The sequence below is a fragment of the Centroberyx gerrardi genome, chromosome 16 (genome assembly GCF_048128805.1).
Source record: "Centroberyx gerrardi isolate f3 chromosome 16, fCenGer3.hap1.cur.20231027, whole genome shotgun sequence".
Taxonomy (NCBI): domain Eukaryota; kingdom Metazoa; phylum Chordata; class Actinopteri; order Beryciformes; family Berycidae; genus Centroberyx; species Centroberyx gerrardi.
This window is the reverse complement of record NC_136012.1, coordinates 20950858-20969076: the sequence shown is the minus strand read 5'-3', so window position 1 is coordinate 20969076 and position 18219 is coordinate 20950858. Positions and strand designations below refer to the sequence as shown.

The 18219-nt window shown below is 40.3% G+C and overlaps 1 protein-coding gene and 1 non-coding gene across 3 annotated transcripts; both read left to right on the top strand.

Moving 5' to 3' along the window:
- Positions 1 to 128: 128 nt before the first annotated feature.
- On the top strand, positions 129 to 210 carry trnal-aag (transfer RNA leucine (anticodon AAG)). Its single transcript has one exon. It is a non-coding gene; the product is annotated as a tRNA-Leu (tRNA).
- An 879-nt stretch (positions 211 to 1089) lies between these two features.
- Positions 1090 to 17203, top strand: bod1l1 (biorientation of chromosomes in cell division 1-like 1). 2 transcript variants are annotated; one of them, XM_071900296.2, is made up of 30 exons: positions 1090 to 1305; positions 1706 to 1830; positions 2300 to 2490; positions 3046 to 3540; positions 3939 to 4088; positions 4326 to 4486; positions 5120 to 5216; positions 5443 to 5569; positions 5685 to 5748; positions 5859 to 7713; positions 7821 to 7891; positions 8117 to 8237; positions 8414 to 8533; positions 8620 to 8663; positions 8785 to 8839; positions 9012 to 9076; positions 9263 to 9344; positions 9988 to 10046; positions 10159 to 10240; positions 10654 to 10700; positions 11033 to 11183; positions 11757 to 11836; positions 12059 to 12185; positions 12521 to 12573; positions 12765 to 12864; positions 13113 to 13192; positions 13457 to 13550; positions 14257 to 14389; positions 14956 to 15027; positions 16126 to 17203. In XM_071900296.2, exons 1-30 carry the CDS (start codon positions 1189 to 1191, stop codon positions 16247 to 16249), a joined length of 5142 nt encoding a protein of 1713 aa, XP_071756397.2. In that variant the 5' UTR covers positions 1090 to 1188; the 3' UTR covers positions 16250 to 17203. The 2 variants fall into 2 exon arrangements, with proteins under 2 accessions (XP_071756397.2, XP_071756398.2); XM_071900297.2 differs by having other exon boundaries at positions 12521 to 12591; positions 12795 to 12864.
- Positions 17204 to 18219: the final 1016 nt, after the last annotated feature.

Genomic DNA, 18219 nt, shown 5'->3' with positions numbered 1-18219 from the left:
GGCTTCAATGGTCTTCGGCACAGATTGCAGAGACGCGTGGTACTATTACAGGTAAATAATGTGGCATATGAATGGACTACTCGAATGGTTGGTATTCACAAAGCCACTTGACGATGACATGCACGTGTGGTAGCGTGGCCGAGCGGTCTAAGGCGCTGGATTAAGGCTCCAGTCTCTTCGGAGGCGTGGGTTCGAATCCCACCGCTGCCAGATACACGTTTTGGTTCTCTAACGTTAAATTTCAGTGACATTTGTGCTGCACAGAAGCTCTTAGCGTATTGCAAATTCGACATACTTCGAATAATTGCGATTAGGTAAAAGCACGCAAGAGTCGGTAACTTTGTAAACTAGCCCAAAGGAGAGTCAATTGTAAATGTATATGTATGACCATTTTCAAAAATATGTTAGTAAGTCATATAAATTCCTTGGGAAACACTAGCAATATTCAGGCTATCAGTGTCTTAGTTGTCCCCACCCAAAACACGAACTTTACTCATTGATTCACCGTGTAGTTGGCTTTTGAATGACTTTGAGAAACGTCTTGGGAAGACAACGCTAGAGGTCGCCAAATGATCAACTACACATCAACAGAGAGTATCAACAGGAAGCGAGAGGATTACATTCTGCCTATATCCGTCTTCGCTTTAAACTGGTTAGGGCAGTTAGGCTAGGAGGTTCAATCTTTTTTTCTGCGAGAGGGTAATGCTCTAGGTTTCAGCCGTTTCAACAAGTTACAAATAGCGCTAAGAGACACGACATAAGCGAAGAAAACAATTTTGCTTTGGCGATCCTGTTTTGCGCACGCGTAGCTAGCGATTCTACACGGCGGGCTATTTAATATGATTACAAACTTAAGTAATTGTATTGTATTGTGTTATTTGCAACCCAATAATACATTTCTATACAATCATATGGACGCGTTAGCTAGATGAATTCTCGTCCCATGCTGTTCCGGTCTAGCGGACAATGGTTTCCGTAGGCTGGATGTGAACTATCTTGATTTAAAAAAAAAAAAAAAAAGGTGTTCTTTGATGACAACGACCGCTTGTTTCCTTCCGGGTTAAATCCTGCTTCGAACTTTGGAAACCATAATAGAAAGGCTGGTGGATCCAAGCCGGGTATTTTACTGATGATTTGTTCGCATTATCATTTTTGATTGCTTAAAACTAGGCCTAACTATATCTACACATGGCTGGTTTACCGCCCGGAGACCCGCAGCTGGTCTCTATGATCGTCAACCATTTGAAAACGCAGGGACTTTTCGACCAGTTCAGGAGGGACTGCCTGGCAGACGTAGATACAAAGGTAAGGGTTGGCTATTTCAGACAACATCTATTTACCTCGACTTGTTTACATTTCTTGCTTGTAACCAGTGTTAGCTACTGTATTTTATGATGTATGGGTAAGTGACGAAGTAAAATTAAAAGCCGTGTTTGGACAGGATTGAAATCAGGTGTCTCCGCATTGCAAGCCCTCTTCTTGGCTACCAAAGCTAGAGCCCACCATGCTTAGAAACATACAGTACATAGAAATATTGTTCAAGTAAAACTGGTCATTATTTCACCATGGCTAGAAAACAACTGTGGTGGCTCTACCTACGCCAATGAGGAGACTTGACATATTTCCTTAATTTTAACAGCTGTGCCTCTGGTGTAATTACTTGTGTGTATGTTAATGTAGATTAAACGTTCAAAATCCCTTACAGCCAGCTTACTTGAACCTGAAACAAAGAGTGGACAACTTCGTTTCTAATCACCTCTCTAACCACACATGGAGTCCTCATCTGAACAAGAACCAGCTGAGAAACAACATCAGACAACTGGTGCTACAGTAAGTGACAGTTAAATGCTGAATTGAGAATATCTATCTCCTTCTTCTGCGCTTCTACAACAGTACAACCATGATACAATGTAGTAAATTAAAGTTCAATGACAACAAAGTATGTCTGTGCAGAACTATGTTTATTTTTGAGTCATAAATCCTTTCAGCAATGGCATGGAATGTAAACAACAATATAAAAATGTCATTACAAAGTACAAATAATATAATTTTGATGTAGAACTTGTGAACTTGTGATGGGTAAGTCATCTCATTTGTGATTACCACAGCAGAATAAACTGTAGGTAATATCGCGATTCATTTTTCTGCACCATAATATAGTATTATCACATTTTTGTATTGCGATATATTGAATTTCAATATATCCTCCCATCTCTAATTTCTAACTGTCTTTTATGTCTTTTATCTATTGTTTGTTTGTGTGCAAGTACCCAAACTAAAAGGAAACTGTTCTTCTTAGGTCTGGGATGCTGGAGCAGGGAGTTGACAGGATTGTGGCCCAGGTGGTGGATCCCAAAATCAATCACATCTTCAGGCCACAGGTGGAGCGGGTGGTCCGCCAGTTTCTGTCACCTGGCAGCTGTGTGGAGGAACCTCCTGTCCCTCTGCCTTCAACAGAGATGAAACTAGAAAGCGACGTTCTTGAGCAAGGTGCACAACATTTGATTCCTATGTCAGCCATGATTACCGTGTGTGTTATAACTGCTAGTTGTTTTTTTTTGTTTTTTTTGTGATGATCTTTTGACCCCTGAAGGAGAAAAATTCAAGCCTCCATGACAGCAAGCATCTGCCCTGCTGAATTATCCTTGAGCAAGAAGCCAAATACCTTCCAGGGGAGCTGTCCTATAGCTGACCTAGGGCTGGGCTATATGGTTGAAATTAATATCACAATAATCATATTCCATAAAATGTTTCGTACCTAATTTGTTAAATAAAATTTGCTTGTTATCAATTTAGGCAGCAGAATTGTGTATCCTGATATCTCAAAATAACCATATCATGACAATATGATCCCACCGAAAGATGATAAGCTATAATATTGAATTATCGCCCAGCACTAAGCTGACCTTGCGCTTTGACTTCCCTATGGAGGAGGTGTAAGCAAAAAGATGAATTTCTCCCTCAGGCGACCAACGGAGTGTCTGTCTCACACACACAGTTAACACTTATTATAACATATTTATGTTTATGTTTATGTGTTCGCAGCCTCGTCGTCTGCCCCAGCTACCACCACAGCCAGTGATGCCATGTCCATCCTGGACACTATCACCTCTCTCAACCAGGAGGCGAGCTCCAGAGCCAGCTCCAGTGGGGAGAGAGGACGGAAAGGCCAAACTTCAGAGGAGGCCATGCAGCTGGTGGAGGAGGGCGAGCAGGACATGAGTCTGGTCGAGGAAGGAGAAAACCACCATGATGGGAAGACACTGGAAGAGGCAGAGGAGGCAAAGCTTGCATCAGAGGTTCAAGCACTGGAGGTCAAGACGGAGGACACTCAGGAACAAATGGATTTGGCAAAAGAGGGAATCGCGGACGAGGTAAAGACCGAGGAGGAAGAGATGGGAACTCAGGAACAGATAGAAGAGGGGAAAGACAAGGCTGGCAGCAAAACAGCTGGAAGACCCTCAGAGGAGAAGCAGGATGATGATCTGCTGAAATCCCCGAATCAAATCAAGCAGAAAACCAGAGAGAGGCTGAAGGAAGGTGAGCTGCTGCTGCTGCACCGTCTGTATCGGTTTTCAGTTTCAGAGCAGAAAATTCAGAATATTACCAACTGAAACTGACCTCATCCAGACCACAAAACCTGACACTAAACAAGATAAAGTGTAGGATCTATTGTATACATTTTTCAGTATATTACAAATATTGGTATACTCTAGCTAGCAAGTATGCTCAGGTCTCTAAGGTCCATCATAATCTTATTAGTTTATCTTGGTTTACTACAAACTCAACAGAAACAGAATACATGTGACGGCATTAAGTGTTAGTTTGATAAGCACATTGCTGACTATTAATATGTATTGTTCCTGTTCATTTTACAGTACTTTTTAAAAAAAAAAAGTGCTATACAAATAATTAAAACGTATGTCTTTTCCCCGCAGAATATTCTTTGGAGGACTCGGACTTGGACGGCCTGAGTGACATTACAGTGAGCTCCGTCCACACCAGCGATCTGTCGTCATTTGAGGAGGAAAGCGATGATGAGCAGCCGCCGTCTGATTCGTCCGATGATGGCGAGCTTTTATCAGATGGTCCGTCTATATTAGTGGCTTTTTTTTTTTTTTTCCTGCATGAATCCTTAAGCCACCCTCCACACAGAAACTATACCATACTCCAGATATTTAACAAAAGAAGTACATTTTGAATAGTATATCATCAAATGTTAACGTGTTACTACTATAGAACTTGAATTTAGAGCACTTACAGTCGTAGAACACACATTAGTTATTTTAAATGTGTTTTTCTCTCTATCTTTGCACAAACTGAAGGTGAGAGAGCAGAAAAAATGCAAGCCAGTGCAGACACAGGAGAAGAGGACAAGGAGCACAAGCCTCGCCGGAAGGCCTACGTCCACAAGCCCTTCCTCTACTCCCGTTATTACAGCGACTCGGATGATGAGATCACTGTAGAAGAGCGTCGGAGATCTGCGGTGAGTTATACAGGCTTGTTCATACTTACTGGACAACATATCTACTGGAGTATCTACTGGATGTTTGCTTTCAATATGTAACTGAATCAAAGATTTTATTTGGTAAAAGAGTCAATGATGAACCAGTATAGATTCAACCTGAATTGGATTGACAGTAATCAGATATGGTTTCATTCAATATTTTCTGGGTGTTTTTTGTGCTAACGGTGCTATAAGTAAGGTTTTTACCGTCCCATAACACAAAATGACCATAATATATTTGCTGGGGTTAGATAGTGTTGTTGATCAATACCAATGACTCAACGATTACTGTACCAGGTGCTGAGATTTTCAGCTTTCAAAACTCACTTTCCAGGCCGTACCCAACACACATGCACACATATATTGCCATGAATACTAGACTACATTTGCCTGTGGCTTAATGCAATGCATGTGCTTAGCAGACTGTTGTGTTGAGGCAGATAGAAAAGAGTCTTTGTTTCTGGATACCTCTAAGATAAAAAATAGTTTTTGCAGGTGAACAGACAGATGTTGGCATCACGTTGCATCCTGAGTCTAAAATCTGTTACTTAAAGAGACACATTTTTATAGTTTTGTGTTTTATGTCTGATTAAAAATTCTCTGTTCTCTTAGGCCAAAGACAAAGAGGAAAGACTGCTCAAGAGACAGCAGAACAGGGAGCGTATGGAAGAGAAACGCAAACAGAAAGCAACACAAGCTGAAGAACAAGGTACTTCTGTGACTGACTCAGTGGTGATAAGCATGTGTCATTGTGCTTGCAGAATTGTGGGTTTGAATTTGGCTCATGACCTTTGTTGCTTGTCATCCCATCTCTCCCTCCCATCTTTCCTGTCACTCTCCACTGCATACTGTGTAAGGCTGGGTACACACTACATGACATGTAGGCCGAGTATCAGTACTCAGTAGTTAATTGCTGTGCTTAATTCCTTACATAGATCAGAGAAGACAGCAGAGGGGAGACTCCCCCGGCCTGGAGGGCCCCAGGGCCAAGGAGGCTCGCAAGGAAAGGAAAGTTCTAGAGAAAAAAATGGCTCTCAACAGGAAGAGGAAGCTAGACTCAAGGTGCGTCTTCAAAAGCTCAGACCAGATTCATGAGGCTGCTTCTGAACACAAGGTAATGTTTAGCTATTTATGCAATACACTCTGTTAAATTACATGCAAACTTTTCACCCTTCAGGAAAGAGGGAGACGTTTCAAGCAAGAGGAAAGGAGATGCAGGAGGAGAAGGCTCCAAGAAGGCCGTAAGTGAAAGTCACTGTGATTGAATAAAATAGATTTTACCACGGTTGACTAGTTTGTCATTTGATGAGTCATAAAAAATAAGTTTTGTCTTTTGTTGTCTCAAAATTAGGAAGTGAAATCTGCAACCTCAAAGACCCCACAACAAAAGTTGATCAGAAAAGTATCAGAATCAGTATCATCCGATGAGAGACACAGAAGGAGGAGCGGTAGCGTCTCGGAGGATTCCAGTGACCCGAAAAAGCTGTCTGACAAAAGCCGGACACACTCCTTCATCTTGGAGTTGGAACAGGGCTCCCAAGAGTCACTCAAGCAACGTTCATTTGGAAAATTTGATCGGCCATCCCGCAAGGAATTTCATTTTAAGGAACGCAAAGAGAAAGAACGCAGCCTGTCGGACGAACGTGCCAAGCTCAAACAGAAACAGGAGAAAAAAACTGAAGCCGATGAGTCTCAGCAGAAGGAAGGTGCCACTGTCAAAGTGTCCTCTGAAGATAAAGGTGAGAAAAAGGCTAAAGTCAAAAGTGACAAGAAAATGCCAGGAACCACAAGGGAAGGAAGGGCATCTATGTCGGAAGGTGCAGCTGACGAGGGGGGTCCTAAAGACGGCACCAAGAAGGGAAAAGCTCCTTCTGTGGAGGCTGCCAAAGCAGAGAAGGATAAAGAGAAAGAAAAGGACAAAATGAGGGAAAAGGACAAAGATAAGGTCAAAGAAAAGGAAAAGACCAAAGGAGAGAAAACTTTAGCTAAAAGCGACTCTAAGCAGCTGCTCCGCCCAGATTCTACTGGCTCCTCGGAGGACCGGTCTGACATGGAGCCCGGGCCAGACAGCGGCAAGAAGAAGGATAAACACCCCAAGGAAGTCCTGAAGAGGTCAAAGAGCCACACTGAGGACCGGCAAGGGGAGAAGCCCAAATCTAAAACAGATAATAAAGACAGTGAGAGGGAGAAGGCTAAAGCTGATCAAGACAGTCAGAAATCGAACAAGCCCACTTCTGAAATTGACAAAGATCCAAGAAGGTCCAAGCCAACAGAAAAAGGAAAAGTCGTGGAAAAACCCAGATCAAAATCCCGAGAGGAAGCAAAGACTCCATCATCATCAAAGACGGATAAGAAAGCTCAGAGTTCGGAAGTCAAAAGTAAAGGAGGTGCACCTGTCGGCAAACATGAGACAACGAAGGAGAAGAAAAAAGAGGGAAACGCAAAGGAGCACCGTAAGGTCCCAGAGGAACCTTCCCACGAGAAATCTGAGAGTAAGATTGCAAAGAAAAAGTTGGAAAAGAAGGATAAAATCCCCGAAAAGAAAGACGAGAGCCAAGAAGAGAAGAAAGCGTTCAGAGAAGACAAATGTGACAAGTCTGAAAAGTCTTCAGTTTCCTCACAGAGTCTTGAAGCAGAAGAGCTGCCTAAGAAACAAGTTCTCCTCCAAGACACGAGCACAGACTCCGATCCCGTCGCCACCACCGTCACCACCTCTTTCTCCGATGATACTTACGACGCACTGAGTGACATCACCCCCGAACCGGACGAAGGTGAGACCGAGTTGCGGCTTAGTGAGCTGGAACCGCGCTCCTTACCGACTGAGGCGGACGCTCTTCTGACTCTTATGGACATTTGTACATCAGCGGATGCGAGACTTCCTCAGGAGAGCAGTCGAGAGGTTGCGGCCCCTGAGATGACTCTTCAGGATGCCGACATGAAGATGAAAGAGGCGGCTCTGACTCTGCTTTCCATGGATCCTGATAGTACAGTTTCCGCCAGTTTAATTACACCAGGTGCCAGGGACGGTCCAGAGGTGAACCTGCCCGCCCCACAGCCAATGGAAACAACTACAGCCGAAGAGGGAGGGCAGCATCTTTCCAGGAATGTGCGAACAGTCGCAGATGTTGAGCTCACAGCTGCTGACCTGCCAACAGTTGTATCTCAACAAATTGCTGAGATTGTTGATGAAAAACCAAACGGTGCAGGTAAATGAAACATTTTGATGGAAAAATGTTTGTTTAATTCTCAATACCCAGCTAAGTATGTCAGAATGTTTCCGTAAGTTAAAAGCAAAATCTGTCTTCTTTCACAGATGTGTCGGACAATTCAGAGAAAGAAACGGATGCTTCAGCGGTACAAACAACAGTTTCACTTGCTCCACAGGTAAAAGTGAATGTCACATGTTATGTTTTTTAAGATTAAAGTGCTTTTGTCCTGTTAAAGGATGTCTTTCTTGCCTTGGTTTTCATCATGTGCTAGCCATCATTCCCAGTGTATCTTAAAATGTATTTTAAACACTTAGGAAATCACCACGTCTCTTGACAAAACCGGGTTAGGGTTTAAGATGTTGCTCCATTGTGCCAAATCATTGTTTTGTCTTCTATGTAGGATGGTGACACTACCTCAAATGATTGTCAAGCTCCTTTAACTGAAGAAGAAGACACTGGTGCAGAGATTGCTCCTGAAACACAGCCTGTTAACAAGTTGGCACCACCAGTTGACAAAGAAGGTAAACTTGTTTGTCTTTTATCTCAGCAAAAGGCCCTAGCCCAAATTCAAAGTTTGTATCTTGTCTTGTGATCTTCAAGACTTTTCTTTCTTGTGGTTTCCCATGCCAAGTCCTTTGGTGATACATTTTCTGTGCTCATTTAATTAGCTGTTATTTTACCTTCTACAATATTTCAGCTGCAGATGTTGTTGTGTCTGAATCAGAGGAGGTCAAAGGAAACACAGAAGAAAGCACAGTGGCTACTGTGTCTGATACACTTTCCACTGAACAAGTCTCAGAAATATCCAGTAAACAAGGTGAGGCATTAAAAATGTTCTAGCAGGAAAGAACCAACAGGCTCTCTTTGGCTGACAATTAACGTATCGTCTTATCATTAATTTAGATGAAACACAGTCAGATGTTGCAGATACGGAGAGGAGCACCAAGGTGAGTTACCAAAACAATTTGTTTACTTTATCAGTTATAAGTACTTTAACAGTTATATTTATTTTCATGTATTTTCATGCATGCCAGACTGAAATTCAAAGTGATTTGCTTTGAACAATAGGTAGAGGAGGTAGAAGCTGAGGACAACCAGACCAAGATGGACATTGATAATATTAGTAAGTGGCAATATTAGTAAACAAAGAACTCTGCAAAGCAATTCTGGCCGTCACGGTCTCTTTTTGGACAACAGAAAGCTTTTACAATGTGGATGATATTCAAATGACTTGATCAACAGGTTTAAATAAACAACCAGACAGCATTTTTTACCCTAATTATTTTCACCATTAGGTGAGTTGAGTGTGACACAGAAGGAGGAGGAGAATGTTGCACAAGAAAAGAGTGATACACAAAACGTAAGTGCTTATTTTTTAGACATGCTCACTAATATACAATTTGTTAACATATTAATTACATATTATAGTTGCACCTTATATTTTTTCATTCATTTATTTATATTCATCTGATCTGTCTGTCTCCTACCTGTCTATGTATGCGTCCTATTCCTCTGTTGATGTGTTTATCCCTTCAATTATTTTCAGATGGAGTCTGATGTCCCTGACAAGACTGAGGAGGTCGGAGGAACTGAACATGGGCAACAAGCCAAACTAGTTAAACAAATCAGTGAGTCATGTGACTTTGTTTTGTTTTTTGCCACCCACATGTATTGGCTTTCCTCAAATGACTGTTACTGCTACTATGCATGTTTCTGTCAGTCTTAAATTCTCTTTGATCCATATTTGAAGTATTTCAGTCCAAAATGAGATATCCACCATTTGAAAACCTACTTGTACAAAATGATTACTGGCGTGAAAGTGAAACTTAATATTTTATATAATCTAAAGCTTTACTCCCAAAATAATAGCATTTCAGAGAATGTATTTTTGTGTGTGTAATTTTATTATTTTTAATTGAGCAAATAATCATCAGAACATTTTTTTGTCTAAAATGGATATATAGTTTTTTGGAATGAAAACATTTGAATCCATTTGTTGATGTGTACTGTATCTGGTGTTAAGAATTTATTTTTGTTCCAAAATAAGACTACTATTTGGAAAAAACACCTACTCTTATGAAATGATTGATAGCAATATATATTATTGTACTTTTTAAAGGATAGTTGGCGACTTGAGTCTCTAGACTGGATAGTATTTATTTTATATACTGAACATTGAACTTCATGTTGTCATTTTTTTTCTCCAAAATAGACATGTACTCCTTTTCAAATAGAACTGTTCAGTTATTGCTGATGTTTTGTATTTTTCAGGTAACGTCTCCAGTTCAGACAGCCAGGAGGATGAGAAGGGATCAGACCCGTCAGAAAAGGTAACTGTTACAGATGCCACTCTCTAATGGGCACTAAATTAAACTCATAAATGTGCAACAAATTCAACGTTGACAAATTTCCTCCTTTGTTGATACCGCTGGTGTTTTTCAGGAGGAGAAAACAGAGGGAAGAGTAACACGCAAACGAAAGCTGTCCAGTCAGAAAGTTGAGAAGTCAGAAACCAAGGACTCTGGTATTGTAGCTAAGAGTTTCATTTGTCCAAATTTGTGACACCTACACTCACAAAATGATTATGGTCATTAAAATAAAACATTATTTATCAGTTGATTAAACACTTTTAGTCACAAAATAGCATTTTAAATGATATAATTGGTTGTGTTATTGTGCAATGTACATCAGGAAACTTTAAAAAAAAAAGAATAAATAGATGATATAGTTTTGGCATGAACTGAATTCAACTGAACAGCTCCACTGAGGTTAACTTCTTTGCTCCAAGCACCTTGATGGTAGTTTTTTGACTGAGAGGAAAGCGTTTCTCATTCCTTTCATTTCCAAGTATCTCAAGTGTGAAAGATGGGTACAACAATTCTGTGAAATGATAATTTATATGAAATGCTTTTTCTTTTTTCTTTTTAAATGGATCAGGTGAAGAGAAGGATGAAAAGGACAACCAAGAGCAACCATCTACTGAGGTGAATAAAACCTTTTTTCATATTGCTGCTGTCACCAAATAACTGCAATTGGTGTTTTTCGTTTTCTTATTTTGAATTGTTTATGTGGCCATTTATGTATTGAGTGATTTTTCACTCATTACATAAATGGCCACTCTTTGGCTCTTGAAACCTGTTAAAAATAATAGTATTTAATTTAAAAAATACATAAACATCAATGAGAAAATAACGATCCTTTCTGAAAAACCTTTTTGCAGATACACGTTTTTTTTATCCAACGACAACATTGTCTACGTATTTCGACTCCACATTTTTTGCTCATGCACTTTTGTCTTCTCCAGGAACCGGATCAGGAGGACGTCCAGGAGGCCAAAACGCCACGCAGGGGACGATCATCCAAAACCAGCGCTGAGGTGGAGGAGGACCAAGCTAAAGAGCCTGAGAAGGCGGAGGAGACTCCGACCCGCAGGGGGAGACGTTCAGGAGCCAAAGAAGCCGCTGCCGGTAAGCTGCTCCCTCTAAATTAGGGACAGAGTTCCTGTGAAGGTCTGGGAAGTCTGGAAAAGTTTGTGAAATGCACAAAAATTCTGGAAAAGTAAGGAAATCCTTACTTTCCTAAAACACATACTATGTAGTTGTTGAACATCTGCCACTTGTCGCAAATAGTTTCTTGTGGTAATCAAGAATAGTGTTCATCTTAGTTGACAGTCATAATATCCTACCACTATCTGTCATATATCATATTGCACACCAGACAAACTCTTCAAATCCAGTCAAAGTAAGATCTGAAAAAGTATGGAACTTTGAAATGGAAAATGTTGAGGAACCCTGTAAGAACGTTTCAGAATAATCAGTTCTTTGATCATGATGATTTTATCATGATGAAAAACAAAGTCTAATGAATTCAGTTGTATTCAGTTGTATTATGCATTATATTGTGCCCTTGCCCAATAATGCTAGTAAGAGTAATCAATTGCTATCAAATATTTGGTCATGCCAAGTACAGAATAATCTGTCTGTTTTCCTGTTTTGAGCTTTTTTATCAGTGATATTGCTATTATGTTGTCCTAACCTTAGGTAATCTGAAGAAAGACGAGAATAAGGATGAAGAGAAAGCTGAGAAATCCTCATTAGAGAAACCAGCGGAGAGAGAGGAGGTATGTTCAGACAAGAGCACCGTTTACATACATGTTAGGTACTTTACATCATCAGGTTTATTATTACAAGAACAGTGTGCTAGCTGTCAAATTTTGAATTGTAGTCCCTGAGCATCATGATTAAAACCATCTAATAGTCATAAATAATATTTTGTGGAGTACATTAGCATTGAGCACATTTCATTGTACCTTTTTGTAATTTTCCAAAATACCAACCTGTAGAGAAATGAAGAGGATAGTGGGTTGAAGAAAAGCGGTCAGCAAGGAAGCCAGGCCAAGTCGCCGTCGCCCCACCCAGAGGACACTGAGGGTGCAGCAAGCTCCGACTCCAAAGAAACCACTGATACATGTAAGTCAGGTTTTAATTCAGTAAGCATGGAGAGGTGGGGCTAAGTGGCTGGTAGAGCCGCACTCATAGATCCCCATCCAAACCACGTATTGTTAGATCTTCAGTGAACCAAATCTGAACAGTTAATTTGTTCATTTCGTACCTTGTTTTGATGTATTGTCCATTTACATATTTTTCTGTTTAACAGTAAAATAGTATGAATGAGCAACTTTGCAATGGTAGTAGATATAAAGGGAAGCTGGCAGCATTGCTAACGAGTTATCTGGCCCATGTGTATGAAAGGGATGATGTCACAAATTCTGCCTCAATTTTGTCCAATCAAATGTCCGTTGTAGGTAAACCCTCACTGAAAAGGAAGCGGTCTGAGGAAATGGAGGAATCTGTGGAGGTGAGATTTATTTATTCTGTTCATGGATCAAAATGTTGACTACATCTTGGTCTACTCTCGCTCCTTTTCAGCCTGCATTCCCCCTCTCATCATCCCCTCTGTGAAAGATACAGATACAAGCATCCACATTGTTACTTGTCGGAGTCTTGATAAGTTTAAGCCTGTGTGTTCAAAATTATATTATTTAATAGGAGACACAGGCTGTGGAGGAGGAGAAGGAGGAGGAGAAGAAGGAGGAGAAGGACAACGATCAACAGGAACAAAATGAGAAGCAGCCTATCAAAGACAGTGGTGAGGAAACACACACACACACACACACTTTAAACATTTTATTAAAATCCACGAAATTAAATGATCATTTATATAAAATTCAAATACCACATGGCTTAAAGACATAGAGCCCAGCTACTTATTACAGCAGAGACAAAACAGAATTTTGTAAAAGCACACATACAATCACAAGGTTTTGTGAGTCTGGCTGAGAATGAATTTACCTTTATCTTTACCATTTATCTTTATCTTGCCTTTATCTTTTCCAGCTTGTTCTCCCCCAGAGAGCCAGACAGAGGGTCAAGAGGAGATAAAAGAGGAGTGCTCCAGTGAGAACAAACCAGATGATGTATGTTGGCAATAAAATACAGAAAATGCATTCCTTATTGTAAAAATACATCTATCTGTAAGCTGTAAATATTGTGCATCCATTCATTTTGTATAATGTCGTTATTGTCTAGATGAGGACTAGTAAACCCTGTTGGATTTCAACCTCACCTGCACACTTTCAAATGATTTGTGCTTTCTTTTACTCACTGCTATTTCATGTAGCACAGTAAATGTAACACTGTAATAGTTGCTGAGTGGCCGTGGTTTTTGTCATCTTTCCTAGGGTGAGGAGGAGCAACCCCAAGACGACCAAGGGACGGCTCCAAAGAAAGCCGCTCGGAGGGGCCGGCCCTCCAAGGCAGCAGCTGAGGACTCAGGTAGGTCCTGCTCACACTGGGAGGGTATAAAGTCTCCGTTTAGCTGCTGCCAAAAGCTTATCTTGTTGTGTTGCAAAGTTCATGCAAAAATAAGTGCAGAGGAACAGCCTTGTATCGATTCTTGATCCAGGGTGAAATTCATATTTTTAGCTTTGTATTGCTCTGTTGTACCTTTTCTGGTGAGGTTACTATGCATCTCTGTGACTGCCTTGTGTCTTTCAATGATTCTTTTAAAGATGGGAAGTTGCATCACTGCTGGGTGCTTGAGCTTACATGGAAACTGAGCGGTTAACATAGTGGTGAATGAGAGTAGCGTTGCTTTATTTCTGCCTTCTGAGTTTTACAGATAATGAGCCTGAGTGATGAAACTGTTGGTAATGTGCTTTGCTAACTAATATTTCTTATGTTATCTAAATGCTTTTAAAAAAAGTGGGTTTTCCGTAATCCACATCTGAAATAATATAGCTCCGATGAGTGTTGTAGAGACATAAATGAATGCACTTTGGATAATAAACAATATCAAAACCCATTATACAAATAACAGGTTGATCAACAGGGAAACGGGAGGTAAATAGGAAGCCATGCCAACTGTGAAACCAAGTATTTCAGGTGTGTGGCCTGTGGTTCAGGCACCACACAGTGATGTTGCTGAACATTCCTTCATCAGTTTCTGTGTTTCCATGGCCAATTTTTGTCTTTCCAACAGATAAAAAGGAGAAAAAGGCAGAGGAGAAAGAAAGTGAGCAGAATGATGAGGAAGAGGATGATGATGAGAAGGAAGAAGAGGAAACCAAGACCAGAACTACGACACGGTCGGCATCTCGTCTGGAGGCTGAAAGGTAATTTTACAGGACATGGACCCAAATTAAAAATAATAATAATAATATAACTTTAATGGTACAAGCAACACTAGTTCTGCTCACAAGTCTGCCCACTTAATTCAAACTTTATTATCCCTTAAGGGAAATTTGGTTTGCAGACAGGGTTTATAGTAAAACCACGCAATAAAAACACGTAATTAAAACGCAGTAAAACCAATTAAAACCTCATAACATAAACACATGATAAATCAAATAACAAATTTCCAGGACATACACCATGCAGACAAACATCAGCTGATAAGACCAGACAAGGAGCCAGTAGTTGGATATTGTACAATAGAAAGTCGCTCATCCGTGCAAAATACAAAGTTGTTATACAGGCATGAGACACTACATCATCATCTGTGTAAATGAAGCAGTCTAAATGCAGGGGGGATAAATGAGTCCCTGGTTTTACTCCTGAATGTAGGCACTCTGAAGCACCCAGAAAGCATCATCACTGTCACATCCTATTAATTTAAGAAGGCGGAGATTTAGTACTAAAGTAACAACTGTTGTTTCATATTTGTTTTTGTTGCTCCTAGAAACAAGCCAAGTAAACCATCCACCCGGGCAAGTCGACAGAACGGTAAAGAGGAGACCGCAGCTGGCGCACGGTGAGTTCGCCTCACTGAGGTGCAGCAGAAACAGGCTTAAAGGGGAGTTCTACCAAAACCCACTTTCAGGTTGCTGCTCTGTGAAAGGAGACATTTTCCTAACGTTTTCCCGAAGTTTCTTTGAGATGTTTTGAGTTGAGTTCCCTCTCAAGGTAAAAAAACACAAAAATCACTATGACATTATTGGATTACATCACCTAAACTGGTTGAAAGAAATGTTGATATTATATTAAACATCTGGAATTATTTAAATAAATGATGATGTTTAATATGGGTACAGGAACATTACTGTCTTTCAGCCATCTCAAGCAATCCAATTTGATGATATCATAATTGTGTTTTTCTTTATCTTGAAGATAAAGTGGAATTTGAAAAATGCGGTGATGCAAAAATATAATCAGTCTGATTTATGTAGCTGAGAGCATTTTAACTGGAAATAAGATTGTGCACAGCATTTGAGAATGCTTGAAAAATTTCTAATTTCAATACAAATCCAGGGTATCTGCAGGTGCTTAAAGTCTGTCTTAAAGAGTAAATTATCTATATTTAAGGCCTTAAAAACTATTCAAATGGCTTAAATACAGTTATTAGACATCTTATTTTTTTCCACAATGCAATGACAGGTTTCTTTGCACTGCATGTCCACCCATAAATTAATGTGTTTTTTTTTCATTATATCTACTTAACTAAATATATGTGGACTTCATGTCCTTTTGTCCTTTTCCTTATCCTGCCCATTATAGTTTCAGAACTCAGTTTAGCTGTTTTCAAACAGAAACAGGCCGGTTTTGACAGCTTTGTTTCTTTATTTTGGTTTTTAAATTAGTCTTAAATTCTGTTCCACGTAGCATTAAGAAGGTCTTTTGGGTTTCTGAAACCTGCAGACACCCTGAAATCGGTATTCCAGATATACCCCCCCCCCCCTTCCTGGGGTACGCGGCTACGCCAAGCTCTAGTATTTGTGCATTTATATGTAATACCGAAATACTGGTCGTTTTCATAATAACTCTTGAATGTAGCTAAGGCACATTTTTGCTGGACCTAAATATGACACTTAGACAAACCGCCTGACACTTGCTCCTTGTTTCCCTCCTGCAGCGGAACGAGGGGCCAGGCAGCGGCGGCGAAGGGGGGTCGTAAACGAGAGGCCAGCCCCCCTGCGGTGCGAACCCGGGGGGGACAGAAATCAGAGGAGCCCCCATCCAAGAGAGCCAAACGCTGAAAACTCTTGACAGCAGTGGACCGGTTTGCCCAAGCATTGATTTCTAGCGCACTCCCGTACCAAAATGGATACCTGCTTTTATTGCGAGTGCGAGTCTTGTTTTCCAAGTCGGGAAGCTTCCCCGCTCAGTCTGCAGCTAGTTAGCACATCGAGCTAGTTGGGCTTCATTGACTGAAAGCTCTGGATAGTATTATACACTTTCCTGTGTTGGTAGGGCCTAAACCTAAGGATTTATGGAGGAATCCCTCTGAATACCTTCTACTACACCCATATGGTTTGGATCAGACTTCATCATTCCTTCGTTTATTCAGTAATGCCTAGTGAACCAGAGTATTTTGGGCCAATCAAAGGCCTAATGTGTAGCCGAGTTGTATTTCGAGAGGGAGAGAGAGAGGGAGAGAGAGAGGGGGTGAATTGAAATTAACTATCACTCACTCACAGAATGGCTTTCGCCTCAGTGCTGGTCGACACTGTTTCACCTTTACACGCAAAGCTGTTACACATTCAGATGTTTTGTATCTGTAAATCCACACGCTTGTACATAGAAATCAATGTGAAGCATCTCGCTGTCATTGTGAACTTAAATATTGAATATTCATTCTGTGAATGTAATGGAGGCGTTTTCCTCCTCACTATTTTTATGCTTTTGGTTTTTATACTAAGTACTCATAAGGTAACTATTATTTTTGTTTTTTGTAAACCTCTGGTAGAACAGCAGCATAGTTTTGGCCACTGACAGGAAAAACATAAACATAGAATTTGCTGTTTGTCTCTATAAAACGCATCTTCTTGCTGACAAATTTGTAAAAAACTCCATGTGGAAAGTACAGTTCCATACCATCTGAGCAACAAGTCAGTCTACATAGTTATGTGTGTTGTATTAGAGTTATATCCATTTGTTTACTGGTGCTTAAATGTTTTGCTCTGATTCCTCTACCTGTCAACATAAAGATGTTTGTCCCACAAATGCAAATGTACTGAACATTGTTTTTATACTTTGTTCCTTGTATAAACTAGTTTGTGGTTAACATAGTAATTTCTATTTTTGCAACATTGTTTTGTTTAAGTAGTGAAAGCACTGCAAATTAGGACTTAATGGTTTTATTGTTTCTCTTCAATTTAGCTCTTTCTGTGTTGGTTTTTTAAGTTTTCTGAGTTTTACACGGTCGGTGTTAAGTATAGTCGGAGTCGGTAACGGAGCATAAAAACATATGCTTGTAATATTCAGCATATACTTAAAATAAATAATGGTTTCACAGATTTTCACTTTACCATGAAACCAAGCGTGCAGCTGCTGAAGGAACCCCAAACTGCTGATCCTGTTTTGAAAGCTTAACACGTGTTGGGAAGCTTAAGTCTTTGTTTATGAAAAGGTGAAATATTGCACAGAGCTGAATATACAGATTTTTATTAATTTACCCCTATTATGTCTCAAATGTTATCTCTCCTGTGTTTCCTAAATGGATGTGCTGTCTGTAATGTGTAAATAGCCAAGACCTTTAACCAATCACCTGAGAGCGGAGAAGAGGAGAGGACATTCCTGCCTGCTAATGGAGGATAAAACTGACAAACTAAGAATGAAATATTCCACCATCATTAACACGTTAGGAGGCCTTAATCGCTGCACCTGAACGTACGGGATCCAACAGCATGAAGAAAGGTTACGGAAAGCCGAGTGAGGCCGGTTGAAGTTTTCCGACCATTCCTGCGGAGTGCTAAATTTGATTCCTGAAGGTGTTCCTCTCAGGTATTTCCTGGTGCTGGAATCCAAGCCCTAAATATTAGCCCAACACCTCTCATTTAAAAGTTTGGATCAGCTTTCATTTAGCCACCAAGCCTGGCAGGCAAACAGCACTCCTTTCAGTCAGGGATGCCATTGGAGGGAGTTTGAACCGTCATTTTCGTCATTTTAATGTAGTTTGTATTGTTGTCCAAAATAATTGTTTTGTTAAGCCAGCAGTTATCAGCAG